The sequence below is a fragment of the Rousettus aegyptiacus genome, unplaced genomic scaffold (assembly GCF_014176215.1).
Source record: "Rousettus aegyptiacus isolate mRouAeg1 unplaced genomic scaffold, mRouAeg1.p scaffold_m13_p_8, whole genome shotgun sequence".
NCBI classification, from domain to species: Eukaryota; Metazoa; Chordata; class Mammalia; order Chiroptera; family Pteropodidae; genus Rousettus; species Rousettus aegyptiacus.
The window spans coordinates 28,000,638-28,021,606 of NW_023416311.1; the positions used below are offsets into that span (position 1 = coordinate 28,000,638).

The following is a 20,969-nucleotide window of genomic DNA, read 5'->3' on the forward strand; positions in this document are numbered from 1 at the left end:
GTAAAAGAACTTTGTGCTGAGTGTTTTTTTTTTTTTTTAACATTTCATATTTTAATTTAGCTAGAGGATAGCGGTTCTTTTTTATTTATTTTTTTAAATTTAATATTATTTATGCCTACAGCACCTGGTCTTCCTAGGTGGTCTCCCATCCAAGTATTAACCAGACCCGGCCCTGCTTAGCTTCACGAGATCAGACATCAGGATTGTTCAGAGTAGAGTGGCTGTAGACCATGGACCATGACTCCACTGGGCTGCGAACCCAGGACCTTCTGCATGTAAAGCAGACGAGCTAACTGCTATACTATGGAACCATGTCCAGATAGCGGATCTTTAAAAAGTGGGGGCATACCTAAAATCACAAATAGAAAAGTAGCAGCACGTTAGCCGAGTGGTTTTATACTAATTTCTCCCATCTTGGGAGCAGGAGACATTTGTGGCAGCTTTAGACACACCCACGTCCCTGAGTGACCGGATGAGACTCTGACCTGCCAGGAGAATGTCCCGTGCTCTGGGGTCTCCCACTGGAGGAAGGATTGGGTCCAGTTTAACTCACACTTCTGTATGGGAGCTTCACATTTTAAAAACTACAAATTAACACACAATGAACTAATATCCCCCAACCAATCACACATCAGTGAGGATGGCAATTCTTCTCCAACCATGTAGATCTCAAGATGAGAAACGTCCTGTCACCAGCATGTGGACCACCTAGAAGCCAACTCTCAGGGCTCTCCCACCTCCAGCACCAAATGCTGGCTGGAGAGACCCCTTCTTAGGAACCTGACCATTCCAGAACCCACGAGACACCGTTCCCTCCTTCCTGAGTGGGAACTCACTTGCCTGAGTTAACAGGTACCCTTGGATGGTCCATCTGTACATCAGAAGTCAGGGACTAAGTGAGAGACCCCTACAGAGAGCAGGCCGAGGCCAAGTTGGAGGTACTTGGCCATGGCCCTGGGTACCAAAGCCCCATTTGTTGTGCTGCTACCATCAGCCCAGTACCATACCCAGCACCGCTGGCCACAATTCCTGGTCCTCACAAGCCTGGGAGACAGGTGATGGTGTCCCCATTTCGCAAGCGAGGAAGCAGATGCGAGGAGGGTCAGTGCTTTAAGAGTGCCTGAACGGCAAGGGGGACAACAGCAAGCAGGGACGCAGGGCCCTAAGGAACACATACCTTGTGCCTAGACAGAAAACTGGACCGTGGGGTCTGCTGCTGCCCAGATCCCCACACATCCTAACCCTGGCCCAGGTTTCTGGTGACACCTGCCTGCAAGCCTCACGCCACTGGAAACACAAGAGGGTGGAGAGAAGGCGACCTCAAAATGGCAATCGTTGAGGTGCCTTTGGACCCAGAATGAAAGTGTTTGCTGCTTCTCCTCAGGCCAGAGCACTTTAAATAAAAACGACCCACACATTCTTGTGTTTGTATAAAAGATATTTACTTCAATTATCACACCTAGGGTGCTAGTGAATAATAATAATACATGGTGTGAGTTTCATACAGTGATATTGCTTCTCCATATCATATAGGGACCGTTGTACAGTGCTGAGAACAAACATCGTATGGCTAACCAAAGACAGAAGGGACAGCGCCGAGGGGCTGACGGGTGCCTCCCCCACCCTGGCGCCAGCCAGATCAACTTTTGACTCTTAATGTCGAAAACAAATAGCAAGAAATAAAATGTTACCAGAGATGGGTCACAGGCTTCTCAAAACTATTTGTACAAAAAAAAAAAAAAAGGATGCTTCTTTTTTTTTGGTCAATTGGGTCTCTGTGAGGATTTAAAAAAAAAGTCTGTGATTGTGAGTATTAACAAACGAGCTCTAAAAACATCTAAGACTTAGTGCGTTACAGAAAATATAAAATACTGCTAAAATGTAAGACACCACGATACATTGGGGGGAGCTGAGCTTATGAAGAATTCTCTGGAAGAATTTGCCACTCCGTGAGCACGCCTGGCTTGTGCTGTTAGTAGTCTGGACAGGAGCGTGGCTACCCGCTCGCAGGCAAGTAGTTATTGCACAATCGCAAAGAGCTAGGTCTTACTCAGTGGAAAGGGATGTGGGAGAACCACCTTTTCTTTTATTCCCACTTTTATTTTACAACAAGCTATTCTCAAATGCTTTAAGAATTTTGAATGAATCCTCACGTCTCCAAAATGCACAGCATTTTCTGAGGGGTCTCAGATGGTGGGACACGAGATGCCCGTTTTCTCAAGCAAAGAGGCAGAAAACGGCTCGAGAGAGAGAAATGCATAGACTAATTAGAGAGAAATGAAAACTTTGGGGGTGGAGGCAGTTATTTCATTGGAGGGCTTTCTTTCAAAGAGATGAGAACAAAATTGGGACCCCCCCCCAGTAATTTCAGAGAGGGGAAAAGTCATGGAATGGAAAGTGAGTCATGGGTAGGTGGGCCCTTTGGGAACGGAAGCAGCTCTCTGGTTCCCCCCGGGGTGCACAGCGCCCCTACCCCTAGCCTGGGGGAAGCTTCCTGCTCCTGTGCCCGGGAGGGAGGGTGAGCCCACAGGCCCGAGGCTTCACTCTCACACCTGATCGCAAGCAACTGGGTGTCTTGTTGGCTGTGCTTCTAGCAGCAGAAAGCTCTGCCCACAGCTAACCTCCCTCCACACTTAACCACATTAAGGGGAAAGGGGTTTCCTCATGGCCTTCCTGGTGTGGGTCCTCAAGCCACAGATGGACTAAGGAACACTGTTGTTTTGCAAGATGGTTTTGACAAAATTTGTATGCAAGAAAAACAACAACAACAAAAGCCAATTAAAAATATGTCAACCCATGTGGGCCTTGCAAGAAACCACTCTTTCACTCGGAAGTCATTGTCTTGGCCAGGCCACTGCACTCTCTCCGACCAGGGCTCGCTGAAACGTCATGAACCCAGAAGTCTTACCAGAGGCTCTAGGAGGCTTTGGGGAACTGAACTTTGCTTTTCTAAGTCTCCTCTGAAGCTCCTCACATGAGTGTTCTTCAACTCGGCATTTCCTCACACTGGTAGATTTTTGTTCAATAACTCTCTCATTTAAAAAGTTAGATATGTAGAGACCACCAGTTTTTGAGTGGCTACTCTGGAGACAGACATCTAATTCTGCTGAAGAAGGCCCCTCTGCCGCCCCAGTCACATCCCCAGACCCTTCGGTTCCTTTTTTGGGGGGTGGGGAGGGCAGGAGGCAGAAGACAGTAACCACTGGAGTGATAGCAAAAAGCATTTATAATAACAGCAATAACAAGACAAAACAATAATACACTCCTGATAAGAACTTAAATGATTAACCTAATAATAAATAGAAGAAGATAGAAATAATTTTTTTTTTTTTCCTCAAGGAAACACCCTTTTATAATTATCCTCACGCACGCTGGCAGGTCAGTAGCAGTCAATCCATTTCAACAAGAAAAGGTTAAGTGCTGGAAGGGATGGCTATGGTCTCACACTCTGGAGGTTCTCAGCTGCTGAGTCATAAACACACCCACCCTGCCACCCAGCTGGCAGCTCCAGCTGGTGCCCTGTAGGCCTAGCTCGGTGGTCAGCAAGAGGCAGGCTAGGGGGTGGGTGGGGGACTGGGGAAGCCTGTTTTCCCTTCAGTTCATGAACAAATGGAACTACAGTGAACATACTCATCCACAACCTGAATCGTCCTGGTCTAAAGCTTACTTTGAGTTCATTTGGTGTGCAATACATTATCTCTTAAAAATGAAGAAAAATGATTTCTATTGCACAGAGCTTTTACACATAGGCATCTACTTAAGTGCTTTCTGTTTAAAGCAAACTACCAAAAAAAAAAAAAAAAAGACAAAAGGAAAAAGAAAAAAGGAACTATAAAACAAAAACAGCCCCGTGCCACTTCAATGCGTCTTGCTGACGGGAGTCTAGTTTCACCAACGGAAGTCCCAATGCTTCCGTACACACTGTGCTTCTGATTATTTTCCATAGGTTGTAGCCGTGACATTGGGATATAAGGCACCTTTCCTTTCTGATTACAGAAAGCTTGATATATAGCAAATACTATATTTTGTGGTAGAAATTAAAGCCTAAACACTACAGAAATTACAGTAATACAGACTACTCAACAGTATTGGGTAAACTAAAATGATCCATGAAAAGCAAGTCAAAGGTATTTTAAAAGTTTAATAACAGGGGTTGGGGAAGTGCACATTTACGCATAGCCTAATGTCTTTCTCTCACTAGCCTTTTTTTAGGATTCTTCACCTACAACGCCCAACTTTAAAAGTTAGCATTTTGGAGAAGACTAGGCGCTTTGGAAATGTCTTGTTAAAGCTAAATGTCACTTCATCCAAAAATGAAAATGGAAATGATGCCACTGTCAGTGTGGACACTGTATCTTTGGAGGAGAGGAGGTGATGGAAGGGTTATAGCCAGGCCTGCGGGCACTTCCTGCAAGTGGGACAGATGCAGGGGGAATCACATTTTCCTCTTCTTCTCTGACCAAGGGTGACACTCATGGACTGCTAGGGCAGGAAGACTCTGGGGAGGGGCTCGCTTTTGCTCAGCTCACTGCTCTTCATGGCCCTGCCTCTGCCATCTTGATTCACGCCGAGGGCTCTGGGCTCAGCTTTCAGCACACCTCTAAGGGGTTCACAGGCTGGATCTTTTTGGAACTGGTTTCCCTTTCTTTTCCAAGTACATTTCGTCTACCAAAAGGCAGAAACTGATGGGAATTGAAATGACATTGCCAAATTGGACCATTCTCTTAGCAAGTATGCTGGTCAGTCTGCCATTAAGTGCACTGGAAAATGGAACTGTGTAACTTGGTGTTCCAGGCCACCGCTTTGCCACTCAGGGCAGCAGCTCTCCCTTAAGGGTCATGAAGGCTCCCCTAATGCCATCAAGGTCCAGCTGAAACTGCAGAAGCACGAGGGTGATTTCTAAACGAGCTTTTCCTGGCACACACCCAAGCACATGGAGACGGCACAGATCTGAGGCTTCCACTTGCAAATTCTTTCCATCAGGAGAATGCTTCAGCTACCAGGGTGGGTGGACCCACATACAACCAGCAGCCCTGGGAGCTGGTTTTCTGCAGCACTGGGTGAAAATTGGCATATTCTTTTGGGAAGAACAGGCATGTGACTGAAGAATGGGTGAGTGGGCTGGAGAATGCTATATCCTCTCCTGTCCTTGAGATACTTCCAAAGGAGTGTCACAGTGGAGCTTAAGTCATAACCTCCCAGTGCCAGAGACAATAAAGACAGTTCTCCAGTGCCAGGTAGCAACCCTGGGGGAGTGTCCTAACATGGCCATTTAGGGGCAACCTGGGGCAAAGGAAATGGCTGTGATGGATCTTAACAGCTGAGCAGGAACGGGCAGAAAGCAAAGGCAGGCCAGAGATGAGGCCCTCTGAGGCCTGAGACCGCCCCTGCCTGTCAAGCAAACAGCTGCCGAGATTCAAGAACAGGTGGAATTCAAGAGAAAAATTCATATGTCTCTCAGAACACAGCTGCCTGTCCATGTTGTGCTCACCAGAAGAGAAGATGCCTGACTACCAGGCCAAGATATACTCATGGATGCCGCCACCCTTCTAGCTTTTCCTCTCACCTGAGCCCACTTGCTGCATGGTTCTGGGGATGGGGGGTGAGGAGTGATGTCAAATGGGAGCATGGGTTAGTGAGGTAGACGGGGACAAATGAGTGTGACAAGGGAGGCCATCCAGGGAGGGAGCCAAACCTCTAGCCTGAAGGGACACGGCTAACAGCCCACCACACATGCCAGAACCTCGCCTTGCTATATCTCCCCCACACAGCTGGCTTACTGGCCTCTGAAAGTAGGGGCTTGGGATGGCTACGGGCACTCTTCTTTTTATAGGCCTGTTGAAAGGCGCCTGTCATAGTGTATTTAAGGCAAAGGCTACTGTCCCCCCTTCTCAAGTAAGTCACTATCACTGTTTTACTTTGTGCTAATCCCAGAAGGACATGCGTATATTCAACCCTCCCCCCCGCCCCCTGCTATTTTCAGTGAGGTTTGTTTTTCTAAAATCAGAGGAATGAAAAACATTGCATAGAATGTCAAGAGTTCACTGATCACCCCCATATGAAAGGACATGAGTTCAGGAGGAACAGAAATCCAGTCCAGTGTTAGCGGAGAAGGCACCCTCCTGTGGCCTGAGCTATCTGGTGACTCTTGCTCCAGTCTCTAACGGCATGACTGCTGCATGATCTAAGGGGGGGTCAGCTGACACCAGAGCTCTCCCTTAGATTAAAGTACAACCTGCCTGCCGCTTGGTTTGCTCATGAGCTGCATTCCTGATATGCCCTGGTCAAAGAGGCAGATGAGGTACTTTCCTTCCTCCTTGAGCTGGCCAACTGGACCAGGGGTAGGTGTGGGTGGGGAGGGTCTCTCACGGCCAGAGAGCACAAAAGAACACTTAAGCCAAAGCTCTGTAGCACTCTGGGTTTGGACCACTAACCAGCAGACCTGAACATCCACGATGGACAGGATGGTTTTTAAATGGGGAGAAAACAAAGACACCAACAGAAAGGAGATTGGGCGGGGATGCATTTGTGCTTTGGAAGTAAAGGGAGGCCATGAGCAGTTATCTTTTTGCCTCAGTCCATCTCGGGTATTCTCCCAGACACAGTGGCAAGGGTTTGACAGTAGTCACACGAGTGAAGATCCTGACAATTTCTGGAGACTTCTCCCAAGCCTGCATCCCAAGGGCTGTCTGCTGACCATAAGCCACCTCATGCTGTGAAGTTCCTTGGACAGGTAGGCTTTGAGAATAATTGAGTTGAGATAATAATGGCTGTGGTAATCCTTTCAAAGAAGAGCAGTCTGGCAGACAGAAATCACAGACATCCTGACTGTACTGGCTGTTCAAGGGAGGTTTCCTAGGAGCTGGGACGTGGAGGCGAGTGGGCATGGGTCTAGGCCAGAACCTACCCACCTTCCACCATAGACACCACAGGAGAGCATGGGCAGGAACCAAGGGTCAAGAGGCTGACCATGAACACTGATTTTATGCTGAGCCTCCACTTAGCCAGCTAAGTAATGGCAAAAACCTTAAGTTATGAACACTGCCTCCAATTAACAAGAAGCCATTTAAAATGGTATAATGGAGCTTGTAATTAAGTGTTAGTGTTTTACGCAGAACTGTTTTCCCCAGGGGAGAGGTACAAATCAGCTTTTTAAACTGATGGAGCGGAAAGGAAGAGGTTGGCTGCCGGTGGGAACTACTGCTTGGAACGCCAGCCAGCTGAACGTATACCCCACAGAGAGGATGCTGTTCAAGGCACTTGAATATTGCTTATCAAGATGAAAGATCAACCCTTGGACTCAAATTGAGGGGCACAATAAGGAGGGGGACACTTCCTCCTGCTAACAGGTTTCTGTTATTTAGTGGCAGCTCTTAGAAGTATTACACACAGTGTAGCTTAACACAAAAGAGCATAGGGTTGGGATTGCAATAAAAAAATAAATAGAGAAAAAATACAAACATAGAACTGCAAGCAAAATTTAACCAACTGATTGTATCGAGCACCCAGATGTTAAGTCTGGCAAAAGAGACAGAATGGAAATCAACAATAACCTAGTTAAAACAATAACAACAACAAAAATGACTGAATTGCTTGGAAGAGCCAAAGTGGCTAATTTAGACTGTTACTATTTGGCCACTAGGATGGACAATTTTATACTTTTTCGATTTCCTTGGATTTAACACCTTTGTAAATAACAGTCATGCCTTTAAAACTAAAACGCTACCCTAACATTTCCTGTTAACTCCGTGCTTTTCAATCTGATGAAAATCAGATATTTAGTGATTCGTCACACATGACAACAAAATTCCCTCAAGGTTTTTGTGGAGAGGACACCACGGTACTGTCAGGGCTCTGCTACTCACTGTCCTAAGGGTCACTGATGCAAACTTGCTCTTATTAATGCACCTGTTAATCCATTTCCCCTTACGCTCCTCCGTTTTCAATTCTCTTCTCGCTGAACCAGAGTTCAAGTTCAGAGATGATGCAACCATCAGTAGACAAACGGCCTGCCTCCCAGCCTCCTAGAGCCTTCTGAAAACTTCTTATTCATGAAAAGGCATTGTCTTTAGTGTAGTGACTCTTAAATTTGTGAAAACTTGAACTAAGTGCTGCAGTTGCAGGTTAAAAGACTGTAAATGAAATATATAATTTCTAAAACGTCATGCAAGAAATGTGGTTTCACATCTTACAGTCAAAGTCCTACAAGTTAATTAATACAAGCACACTGAGGTGTAATAGCGGGAGCATACCTCTAAAATTATAACTCCCTCCCACCCCCCAAATCAAAAAAGATAATATTAATTAAACTTAAGAAATAATGAATGCACCATTAAAATGTCATCCAAAGATGTTGACCTAAGACAAAGGTTTCAATGATACACAATACGGTCAAAAAGTTTTCAATCAGTAATATACAGTATGACAACTACATCTTGTAAATTATACCCAATACTGCCGGCAGTCTATCCCTCTAAAGAATATTTGCCCCTTTCATCCCTTCCTAACAATCAGATAATAAAATACAGCACCTATAAATAAGCAAAAAAAAATATATATATATACCGAAATCATCTATTGTTAGTTTAAAGATATGGCAATAAAGGAGTCTAAATTAGCAAACTTGTAGAAGCCATAACTGATAAAACAGCTTATTGAAAAAAGGTGGCAGTAATGCACTCTATGTGTGCACAGGTACTTAAGAAAATACACAGACGTATAAAATTGCACACACGCACACACGCACACTCTCATCCGCCTCTATTCTCACGCATATACACATAGACAACAGGAGGAATCAGAGACAAGTTAGACTTTTGATTTGCACTTAGACTGCCCTAAAAGACTAAGTAAAAGACTGCATAAAAGAACATTCCAAGAGGCAAAATGAATGAAGGGCCAATGGTCTTGTCTGGAAGTGAAGAGCATCAAAGTTTTGGTGTGAGTTGGGCCATCTCTACAGGGGTGGGAGCAGAGCCCAGACTGCCATGGTCTCTCTTCTGCAGGGAAGGAAGCTTCCCACGACGTCAACAGTCATCAGTGCTTGTGGTGGGAAGAAAGGGAAAGAGAGAGTGCTCTCGAGCCCTGCCCAGGCCCAGGGAGCGGCGTCCCCTGGTGGGGCTCAGTCCATCAGGCGCCCGGGGGAGAGTGGTGTGAGGTGTGGTGCCTTCTGTGCCAAGGAAAGACTGCTGTCTAAGAGGGTGGGCCCTGTTTGGCCCCAGAATTGTCTGCTGCAACCTAGCGGCCTACTCTTTCCTTTCTTTAAATGCTTGCACATGTGCGGACGCACTAACACAGACATAGACACCATAAATTAAACAAAATGAACGGGTACATGCTACAGTTCTAACTTGTCTCCTAAACCTCCGAGATATGAGGTCTGATCAGCGTGCTCTGCGGTTAGAGGTTAAAAAGCAGATTATAAAATACCTAGATTCGGATCTTTTCTTTTTGTCCTGATTTGGCCTAGAATGGAGTGTATTAAACAGACCCTGGTCAGCAAAAGCCCAGAGTCAGTTAAAGCTATGGATCAATGTGCACTACATGTCAGGATTCTATTCACGTACAAGAAAACACTACGCCAGCTACCACAAAATCAGATATTTTCCTGATGTGACTTCTCTTTTTGTTAAAAAATATGTGGAGTAAATGTGTTTTATTTTAATTCAAAGTTTCAAACGAGAAGATTCTTTTCTTGAAAATATTTAGGAATCCAAACTAGTGTGTTTAGAGTCGGTTTGACTGTGCAATCTCTTAGTGGCAACTGAACAGCTACAAAAACTTTCTTTTTTAATTTTTCTGAAAAATCCCCCCCCCCCCCTTTCCTGGTTTAAGAAGATAATAGTGTATTATCGCTCTGAAGCCATTAGATGGCAGATAAAAAGCCCCCTTTTAATATGTGGGTTTGATTTTTTTTTTTTTTTTTAAAGCCCACACCAAAGAGGAGGGCACAAGGCAAAGCTGTAAGAGTTATTCCAGAACCTGTGGAAATCACTTAGGGCAATAAAAAAAACACTTCAGGGTACAAAAAAGCTCGACTACACATTTCCGTTTTCTTCCTTGAAAACACGACATAGATTGGGCTTAATGCTCCTTTGTTTTCTATATGCACCTTGGCCTATGGCGATTTTGCCCTGTGGCCCGCAGGGCGGTTAAGTGCGCAACACGGTCCAGGCCGCAGAGTCGGCGCCCGCCCCTGTGCCCAGCCGGCCTGGCTCGGCCAGACTCGACTCTACTCGGACTCTACTCGGCGCGGCCCGGCCCGGCCCGGCCCAGCGCGGCCTGGCGGGACGGGCGGGCGGGGCCTCTCAGAACTCCCATTCGATGGGCTCCTCCCGGCTGGCAGCCTTCTCCAAGCGGTGGATTATGCTGTTCAAGTTCGCGGCCTTCTTCTTCCTCAAGGGGTTGTCTCGCGAGTCCCTGGCGCCCACCGCCTCGGGGAGGCCGAAGAGGCTCTGCAGCGAGCTGAGCCTGCGGGCTGCCGCCGGCGCGCTGGTGCTTGGCAAAGCGGAACTCCTGTCGGCGCCGTCCCCGGCCCTGCAGGGCCCCTCCCCCGGCGGGGCGGCTGAGGTAGCGGCGTCCTCCCCGGCCGCGGGCGTGGCGGCGGGGTTTGGCACGGGCCCCTGGACGTCCGCGGGACCCTCGGGCGGCGGCGGCGCTGGCGCCCGGGATCGACCCTCCTCGTCGGCGACGTCCGGGGCCGCAGTCCCCAAGGGCGGCTCGACCTTCTCCACTGGCAGCGGCGCCTCTTCCCGCTCCTCTGGGGCCGCGGCCGCCTCGGCCGGCCCTCCCTGAGACTTGGCGGCGGCCGCGGGGCCGCCAGACTCTTCGGCGTCCGCGGCGCTCGGGCCCTCTGCAGCCTCCACGCCGTCGCAGCTGTCGCCCTCCGAGCTGGGTGCTGGCCGGCTGCTTCGGGCTGATGGGGAGTCGCTGGCCCCGGCCTGGCCCTGGCTCCCGGCCTGAATCTCCTCAATGAACAGTTCTCTGCGGATCCGAGACCTATGAGACACAAGCGGGGAAGACGCCATGAGGTGGCCGCTGCATACAGGTAGGCACAGACCCCTTGCCTTCAAGCTCGGGCTTCTCGCCGTCCCGTTCCACTCCTTTCTCTCCTCCGCACTGAATCGTACACTCTCACCCCAGCCTGAAACCCCGCAGAGGCCTCTACTACCCACAGTGCAGAGACACGGCCCCTCGGTGGGGCCTCACTCCTGGGTCACTGCCCTGGACTCCTCGCTGAGCCAGGAGCCTGAGCAAAGGCCCCACTATCTCGCAAATTCTGTGCTTTTACATAAGCTGTTCCTTGGTTGAAATGCCAGTCCCTATTCTCCACCAGGATGGGACACCAATGTTACTTATTTAAAGGTACCATTTCCTCCATCTCCAACTAGGCTACGAATGGCCAGGTCCATTTACTCTTTGCATACCCCTGGCCTACCATGGTGCTTTCTGGTGTACAGTAATAAATGCTGACTGAATTAATAAATGGAAATGCAGGATGAATGATAACCAGTTACCTCATCAGGACTTCCATGAGAGAGAACCAATTATTAGTGCCCAAAGTGAAATCTTCCACGTCCAGCTCTAAGTTAGATCAGGGGCTCTGGTGGAATTCCATCAAATGATGTTTCAACTAATTTCCTCCTGTGAAAGGAGAAGCCCAGGAAAGGGCTTCAAGCAAGGAGGAGACCAAATATGTGTTCTAACATATCTAGCATGTTTTAATCAAGCTGAGTGTAGCTGACAGTCAGTGGAAAATGTGTCCTAGTAATTTTTGGGGTCTGAAAGAAACAGCTAGGATCCTAGCCTTCCCTGTTTTGGAGCCTTGGTGATGTCATGAAAGGGCTCGTGTTAAGTCTTTTTGTGCCAAAGTTTCTCTTCCCACCATGTTGACAGTACTAGGCTCAATCAGAAGTCTCTCCAGGTGTTTATTCCAAAGAGTTGAAAAAGCCAACTGTTAATGGTAAAGCATCTTCAGGTAAATTAGCACCAAGCCCAGTGTCCTGCAGAGGCTGGGTCTGTAGAGAGCTGTTGGGTTAGGCATGCATGAAAATATTTTCTGCAGTACATATAACTCAATAAAGGAACATTTTTTGAGACCCCACTATATGCCAGGTCCTATATTGGATGTGGTGAATTTTGGAGTCAGGGAGAATCTGGCTGTAGTTTAGCCTAGTATATCAGAATTCTAGTGATGGTTATCTGCTACATAGTTATTTGCTCCCTGCATAGGGTGAGCTCTGACTCTTGTCCTGAAGATGATTTCTGAGCCTGAATTACAGGGTGAGGTCCTGAAGTCCCCTAGAAGTTCCTAGGCATAAGAGAAAACTTTCCTCTCCTTCCTACTGTGGGAGCCTGTGAAATGGCAGCAGGTTCCCGAGCATCATGCTGGGAGGGCAAGTCTGCTCTTCCCTGGCTTTCAGGCCCCTTGGCAGCCCAAAATGACAGTTGGGGTGAACACTCAAGCCCATCCCACCCTGATTAGGGAGGTGGGAAGCTAGACAGGTAGCTAAGGGTTTGGTTCTAGCCAGGCAACAGGCCCACCAAGTACTAACTCTGAACCTCAGAGGAAGACGGGCCCAGAACAAAGCACAGGCATTTTAGAACCAGGCACACCTGGGTTTGACATCTAGCTTTGTCACTACGTGAGCAACTTGGATAATTTCCTTAACCTTTTCGAGCTTCAGTTCTTATCTGAAAAATGTAGAGAACAGTATCTTCTTTGCAGAGATGTGAAGATTAAAGAAAATGTTAATGTATACCATACATGGAAAGTAGACCAAAAAAGGGAACTCTCCTTATCATGTCACTGCCTTTTGAATACAGAATCTCTGTTACAAGAGCTAAGGCTGGGGGACGGGAGGGACAACTTCATGCCTGGAGCATGAGATTCAGGCTGCCACCCTCACCTGCTCAGTTAAGATGCATAACCTTTCTCTGTAAAATGGGGTTGTCAGCACTGGGCTAAACTATGATCAGAGGATCTAATGAGATAACACATCTATAACACTCTTGGTTCAGTGCCTGGCAGATATTATGTGCCCGATAGATATGAAATATCATTTTTCTTAGCCTAGATTTATCTCTATGTCTATGAGGAATATTATTTCTGGTCTAGAAAGACCAGGTCCCAGGAGATCTGGTTTTCAGAAAAGTCAGGCAAGGTTCACAAGCTGCCATGGCTTTTAGGGCCCAAAGGTTTCTACTGGGTGGACCTGTTCTTCCAGAAAGAGACCTGGCGTCCTGTGGTATGTTGTTCTGGCATTCCTGGCTTCATTCCTAGGTAAATGATCACTCTAAAATACTTCTAATTTCCTTAGGGTAAAAGGAAAAGGGCAAGTAAGGTTTTATTTTTTTGATGGGGGCAAAAGTTGACTCAAGCATTGTTTCCTGAGAGTTCCAATGGGGCAGGAGCAAATAAAATCAATGTCTTCTATTTAATTCCTGCAGAAAGAATGTAAGAAACTGCCTTCTCACTTAGGAATCAAACTTTCAGTAATGTGTGCTGAGTACTATTGTGCCTGTCCTTGTATGAAGCTCTGTGGGGTACACCACAGTAATTCGGCCTATACTAAAAATTTAATGGGAGCGCTAAAGCCAGGAGGACAGCACTTGCCCCGTTTGAATCTCCCCTCTGCACTTTACCTCCTGGGTGACTTTAGGCAAATGATTTCGGTTCTTTGGGCCTTATACCAATTCTGAATGACCTGGTGCTGCTCACTTCTCATCCAACCTATTTTGTGGTTTATAAAATTCTTCTCTAGTTCAGTTCTTCTTCTAAGATCCTGCACATCTCATACCTCCCAGGATATTTTTCCAGATCTCCGCAGCTAAAACTCATTCCTGCCGTTGGCTTTCCCATTTGACTTAGCCCAGCCTGCTTTGTTGTGGAGTTATTTTGGAAAAAAAGCCTTTATGGAGCATCTACTCTAGATCTGGACCTGAACTCATTTACTAAGTTTCGAGGCCTTATTGCTGTTTGTCCTCTCTCTCCCTTCTTTATTTTTGTCAAGGGCGTATAGTTAAATTTGCTTATGTTAAATGCACAAATGAGTCATTTTCACAATGACCAAGCTGACCGTCATGTGATGGGTATTACCATAGTTGTCAGGAGGCCAACAAGATGAGTGACAGCAGCTGAGAAACCTGGAGAAAGCATGCTCTGGCCAGGAGGCTGTGATTGACACTCAACAGAGGACTGAAGGGGAATCTGGGAAAAAAGGTGGCCCCAGCATGGCCTGGGGAAATGGTTTTGGAGATATTTTGTATAATTAGTAGCACCTTTACCCAGCTATTCAGTCATGTACAGCTTTATGTACTCCAGTCTGCAGTTGTAACACTTGTATTAAAATGGACCTAACTTTTAGGTAGAAGACTTGAAAGTGCACCTTTGTGAGAGTGAGAGTGAAAATGGGGTGACATAACACCTGGCAAGAAGACTCTCTGGCGAACCTCTACTCACATTTCCAAACTTGTTTGCTACCCTTGAAGTTTCCTTCCATGTAGTGGGAACTCCATTATTGTATGGGCTGGCCTTGATTTACCTGTTTTTATCTGACTGGTAAATTTAGGATGAATAAACCAGTTGTGCTTAGCTCATATACTTTCTTTGGCCCCAGGAGCCAGCCTGGGGCCAGTGCTGCCATGATGGATAAATTTGCCCAGTTCCCGGGGTCAGGTAGCTGATCTATTCGGCTCTCACACTATGCCACATCTGCTATCTTAACCTTTATTGGCAATAAATATTGGTTCCCCTTTAATATTTAAAAATTTTCCAATTTGTTCAGAACCCAGGAGGTTTATTGGGGCCCTTCAGAAACTCTAGCAAAGTCTATCAAAGAGGCAAGACCCCATTAAGAGACACAACCCTAGCCTGTGACTGTCTGTGATCTTCTGCTGTCTGCTACTTGTTTCAGGGCCATACCCGCACTAGCTACAGAAGTGTACTTGTCACCCTGGTATAATCAGAAGCACCTACCCTAGTTTTATTGAGCCCTATAGGAAAAAATGTTCTGATGAGAACTTGCAATTGAGATGGCCTCTTAGAAGGAATGAAAACAAGTAGGAATTCTATCATGCCACTGGGAATTCCTGGTTTCCAGCAGTAGGGAATCTTGGTTACATCTATGATCAACAATTCATTATCTTTCAGTGAATTTCCATTATCTAATCTGAATGTGTCACCCTAGTTTACTTTGTTCAGAAAGGAGGGCACTCAGTCCTTCCCTGCTCAGGTACTTCTGCCCCCATCTCCTCTGAGTTTTATATTTTTCATTTGAAGAATGCAAATAATACTACATCCCTTACATAGTTGTAAGAATCAGGTAATATAGTGTTGGTTAAAACACAGCTCACTGCCTGAAGATCTAATAGATGCTCAATAAATTAATTCATGTACTTTCTCAAAAGAAAGGGTTTTATAATACTGAATTTACTGAATTACAAAATGAATCAAACTAATTAGGAAAATAATACTGTAAAAGGTCCTGAGAAAGCATTCAAAAACCACTTAGAAATGTTCACTACTATGGAACCATGAATGTCTACACTCTCCCTTATCAAATGATATAACTGAGAGGAAAATTTTTTTCTGGTTATAGATGCGGACTGTCTCTATGTGATCTCACATCTTTAGAGTTAAAAGCGCCAATAAAGCAACATAAAAAACCACCTAACTGACCAAACCATTGAGTACTGACCAAGTTCTCAGCCCCCAGTACGGCAGGGCCAAGTCCCAAAACATCATTCCTGGCCACTCTCTTGCAGTACAAATCAACCTCTTCCCAAGGGCTGAAAGTTTGTTCTCTTGGAGCCAGGATTTACTGGGTTGAGAGCAGGATCATACCTGTAATTGTGGAACCAGTTGATGACAGTGCTGGTTTTCAAGTTGAGCTGGGTGGCAAGTTCTTCGATGGTTTTTGGTGACGGGTATGGCTTTTGCTGATATGCTCGTTTCAGAGCTTCTTTCTCTTCAGGAGCCAGCACCACTCGGGGTTTCTTCAGCTGGTGCTGGGGCTGGGGGCTGGCGCCTTGGCTGTAGTCAATGCCAACGGATGGGGGCTCACAGGGCTGGCTGTCGCTGACAGAGCTGTGCCGCCGTTTCATGTAGGCTGAAGAAGGGAGAGAAGTCAGACTGAATGCAGGCCCAGCTGTGAGATCCACCCAAGCTCCCAACCCCCGCCACAGTACACAGTATACCACTGGCTAGAGACTACTTTTGTGTAGGTTATGGCATCAGGTGTTCTGCCCTGCTCTTCCAAAGCATCTCAAAACACTTGGTCTAGAACCATTCTGAAACCCAACACACACTCATCGAGGACCTGCTCTGTTACAATGTGAGGTCCCTGTCTCTCCCCACATGTCAATTTAGTGGGTGACACAGAGAATATACAGATAGATGACCCCAGTAGGGGGGCACTGAGGGAAATTACAGCTCAGGCTGGGGAGGGGTCAGGGAAGGCTTCCCAGGAGAGATGATGTTTATACTGAATCTTAAAGGACAGGAGGGATTAATCAGAAAAAACAGGTGATGAGATAGATGGTATGAGGTTGCTCCAGAAAGTGGGAACAACATGAGCAAAGACACAGAGTCATACAACAGCACGGTTAACGCACGCTGTGTGTGTGCGCACATGGAGGGGGGGTGGAGTAGGAGGAGCTGTTGGACATATGGCTGCAGAGACAGGTAGAGCAAGGGTAAGCCAAAAGTTTGGACTTTACCTTGAAGGTAATGGGAAGAAATGAAAAGATTTTCATCAAGGGAATGATTTGATCAGCAATATGTTTCTGAAAGGCTGTTCTGGCTACAGTTTGGTGGGAGAAGGACTAGAAGAATGATAAAGATCTGAGCTAAGGCAGTGGTGGTGGGGTTGGAGAAAAGCAGATGGATTGTGGGGACGTTAAGGGGAAAACTGACAGGATTTGGTGACTGATTCAGTGTGGGACTAGAGAGAGGGGAGCTGAGGATTGCTTCTGGTCTCAGGCATGGAAGATGGGAGCGGGGGCGGTGTTTTTGGGTTGGGCACCATGGAGGGAGCAGATTAAAGGGAGAAGATGATGGTTTGTCTCAGAAATGTGGAGTTTGAGGAGTCTCTGGGTTACCCACATCTAGATGTTCCGTAGGCAGTTGGGGAGATAACCCAGAAGAATGACCTGAGCTAGAAAGGAATTTGGAATCACTAGAACAGAAACTGTAGTTGAAGTCAGTGGCATTGATGAGACAGAGAAGGGCTGAAGATGGAAGCCTGGAAGACGGCAACACATAGAGGACACTCCCAGGAGGAAGGAAACAGAGAGACAGGAGGAAAACCAGGAGATGATAGCACAGTAGAGGGATGAGTGAAGAGTAATGGTCAACGGTGTCAATGCTGCAGTAAGGAAAGTGTGACAAGGACTCAGAATATCTTTTGGGTTTAGTGATTAGGAGATAAGTGGAGAACTTGGTGAACACATACAGTGGAGCTGTGGGAGCAGGAGCCAGACTGTGTAGGTCTGACAGTAAATGGGAGGTGAGGAAGTAAAGGTAGTGAGTAGTGAGCATAAATTACTATTTTAAGAAGCCTCACTATAAAAGAGAAATGAGAGACAGGATGGCTTCTAGAAAGGAAATTCGGGGTTGAGGGTAGGTCTTTAAAGATGAGAGTGAGCTGACAATGTTTCCTAGAAGAGCAAGATGACAAAGAGCTGGTGATACAGGCGAGAGAGATGATGATCACTGGAGGCGCGTGAGGATGGGTGGAGATAGGGACACGTTTCTAGGGACTGAGAATGGGAAAACTGATGGCTTTTGTTTTCGGTACGAAGTAGAAGGCAGGAGGAAAAGTGATCTGAAGTGATGGCAAAGGCGTCTTGAGAGTGGTGCAGTTGTGGGAAACTATGGTGGGGGATGGAGGAGAGAGATGGCTGGGGTGAGGAGAGAAGCATGAAGGACCCTACTGGAGCTGCAGATACAAATCTAAGGTGGCTCCAACCCACGGAAGTCTGGGATATTCTCCAGCAGGTCTCAGATGCCAAGGAGGATGGGTGGAAAAAACTGACAGGCTGGGATTTTCAGAGGGAGAAGGAGTGGAAAGATATGAGAGGTAGAGTGTCATGGCCAGAGAGTAATGAAGTGATGGCTCATGGAGTCTGGGATGTCTAGGGAACAAGACAAAGGCAGCAGAGGGCAAAGTGAGTGAATTAAGGCTTTGAGAGGTAGAGTAGTGCATAATAACAAGATGTGGGAACAGCCAAGAATTGGGGAGGTCAAAGAACTTGAGGCCCAGGTGCCGGCTGGGTCAGATGGGTCATAAAATCTCCCCGGATGGGGCAGGATGTGGGCATGGAGGGAAACAGTGATACAGGGGCCAGTCTTGAAAAAATGCAGAGTGAGCAGGAGGTTGGCAGATGACGGAGATGAGAAGGGGACGTAAAGTAAAGCCTGCTGGCAAGAGCTTTGAGGAGTCATGGGCCGAACCCAGGAGTGGAGAAGTGGCTGGAACAGGGCTCAGAGGCTGGGGACACACGTGGCCTGTCCTGAAAGGGATAGCAGGAGACAGCAGAACAGCACAGAAGCTGGAGATGAAGGGAGTGCATGTGCTGTTAATGTGTTTTTACTGTAGAATGAGGGGAAGGAGGGGTGGCGGGGCGTGGGCAGGCTGTGATACGGCTTAGGGACTCAGCCTGTGATTGTCAGTGGGAATATGCTGACTGGACTGCGAAGCACATAGGACGTGATTCCTTGATTTTAAGTTCTCTCTGTTCTATCCGTGCTGTCTGTGCTTCATCTTGTCCTTATGTGTCACTGATTACCACCTATGCTTCAAGTTGAAAACCATTCAGACTTTTTGAGCAAATGAATCATTCATAGTGATCTTTCTAGGGGACTAGTTTGGAATATGGTCTGAAAATTCTTTAAAACTTTTTCAAACTGATGGAAGATGAGAAATATTATTTAATTTAAACGGCATGTAGTAGTAAGAGTAGCAGCAGCAGTTATCATTTATCATTAATCCTTGCCGTTAAGCAATGGGAGAGACCATTATCGTTCTTTGTACAGATGAAAAAACTGAAGCTTAGAGAGGCTGAATGATTTGCCTGAGGTCACCCAGGGAGGAAGTGACAGAACTGAGGTCTGATCTAAATGTGCTCTGCACGGCACTGCCTGCCCTGTCCAATGGTGGCCAGTCTTCCGGCCCCGGCTGGCCACAGCATGGGAGCATGGCCTGAAGCTGTGTCTGTGGGAGCCACAAAAAGCCAGGGAGACACACTTCATCAGCCACTGACATTAGGGTCTCGGATGTCACAGGAGAAGACTATGGGGATGTGCTGAGTGGACTGAAGAAGTAAACAGGAGTAAAGGAGCCTGTCAGTACACCTGCAGCCTCCAGGGAGAGGAGCCCAGATGCGCCAGAAGCAGCCGAATATATGCGTGTGTCCAGGTGCTTGTGACTGTGTGGACAGGCTGGTTCAAGGGCCATCTCATGAAGGAAACAAAAAGCAGAAGGCAGACTAGGGTAGAGAAAGTGTACAGGAAAGAGAAAAAGAAAGGCAGGCAGGAAGGAGAACAATTAAAGATTTGATCAAAAGGGAGAAGCAGCAAAAGCTTTATGGAAGAGAAGGAAGCATAATGTACATGTGAATCCTACAGTCGGATTAGCTGGTGCAGAATTTTTAATCTAGGCTACACTGGTAGTACAACCTCATCGATTTTAAAGGAAAATAATTATTTTAATAATTATCATTTACTAAGCACTTATACGTGCTGGTTATTATACTAGGTACACTTTTTTTAATCCTCACAACCTGAAAAAGTTAGATTATCCTCATTTTACAGATGTAGAAACAGGCTAGGGAGTTACTTAACTTGCCATTTTATAATTAGAACTAGGAAATAACCGAGAAGGGCAATCTTCTCTCCCTAAAATTAATGTGATAGAATTAAGAGGCCTGACAGAAATGAACTTGATCTGTCCAGCCAGCCCCTCCTATTGGGTAGATGGCCAGTAGTCTACGGAGATCACAGGAAGTACTGTGTTCCAGGTCACACGCTGCTGTGTCTGATGGGTCTAGTACCCGGTCTCCCGCCGAGGCTGGTGAAGGCTCCTCTAGTGAGCATCCCTACTAGGGAGAGGCAACACTGGAACCACTGTTGCTTAGAGTCTTTGGGATCTGAGGAGGGGCCTAGGCCCCACTAAAACAGTAACTCTTTTGTAACACAAGATGGCGCCCAGCCTATGCAGAAGGAGGAGTGAAGGTATAGGGAGCCCTGGATAATCTATTTCCAGAGGCTGAGGTCTTTTCCCACTGGCCCAGGAGAAGAAACATGCCAGGCGTGGTAGGGCCAGGGCTTGCTTCTCTCCTGATGTTTGTAGCAACAGGAGGCTGCTTGGGTGACCTTTGGAAGGGCTGGCCTGGATGTTCAAAGCTGCCACCAGGAGAGAGCTCCCTGGCATGCGGCAAGTGCAAGAATGGAGGGCATTGCCTTGACAAAATGCAGAAAACTTTATAATTGCTTGGGTGAGCACTGATAACTGTTGAAACTCAGTGATGGATATATTGGGTTCATGATACCATTATTTCTATTTTTATGTTTGCAATTTCCCATAAAAAGTTAAAAACTTTGGGGGGTGATGTGGCACCAGTCCTCTGGAGCGTGCAGCACTGCCTGTGTCAGAGCCTTGCTCTGTCTACACACCTGTGGGCAGGCAGGAGCCCACTGGAGGGCCTTGGATGGGGTAGAAGGCCGCTGCCTGAGCGCATGGTCCCACTGTGGAAGGTGCTCAGCTCAAGGCACAGAACACATATCTGAGACCACCAGCCTGGAATCTGACAGCCTTGAGTTTGGATTCCTGCTCCCTATTTACGCCAGCTCTTGAAATCAGGCAAGTTTCATAATGCCTGAGTCTCATATTTCCTGGGTAATGACATCTGTACTGGATGGAGCTAAGTGGATCAAGTGACGTCTCAGCTCAGTGCCTGGCAAATAGGAG

The 20,969-nt window shown here is 46.9% G+C and overlaps 1 protein-coding gene across 9 annotated transcripts in view; it reads right to left on the reverse strand.

The window, feature by feature from the left end:
• The window catches only part of CUX1 (cut like homeobox 1), a 342,512-nt gene that overhangs the window by 16,568 nt on the left and 304,975 nt on the right, over positions 1–20,969 (reverse strand). For 6 of the 9 annotated variants that reach the window (XM_036226215.1, XM_036226211.1, XM_036226209.1 and 3 more), the window contains 2 exons: positions 15,845–16,109; positions 1,421–10,998 (listed from right to left, as the gene is read on the reverse strand). The exons of the other annotated variants lie outside the window; for them this stretch is intronic. In XM_036226215.1, the coding sequence (XP_036082108.1) occupies positions 10,308–10,998; positions 15,845–16,109 (956 nt within the window). In that variant the 3' untranslated portion in view covers positions 1,421–10,307. Of the gene's footprint in view, positions 1–1,420; positions 10,999–15,844; positions 16,110–20,969 lie in introns of those variants that run through there. 9 annotated transcript variants of the gene reach the window in all.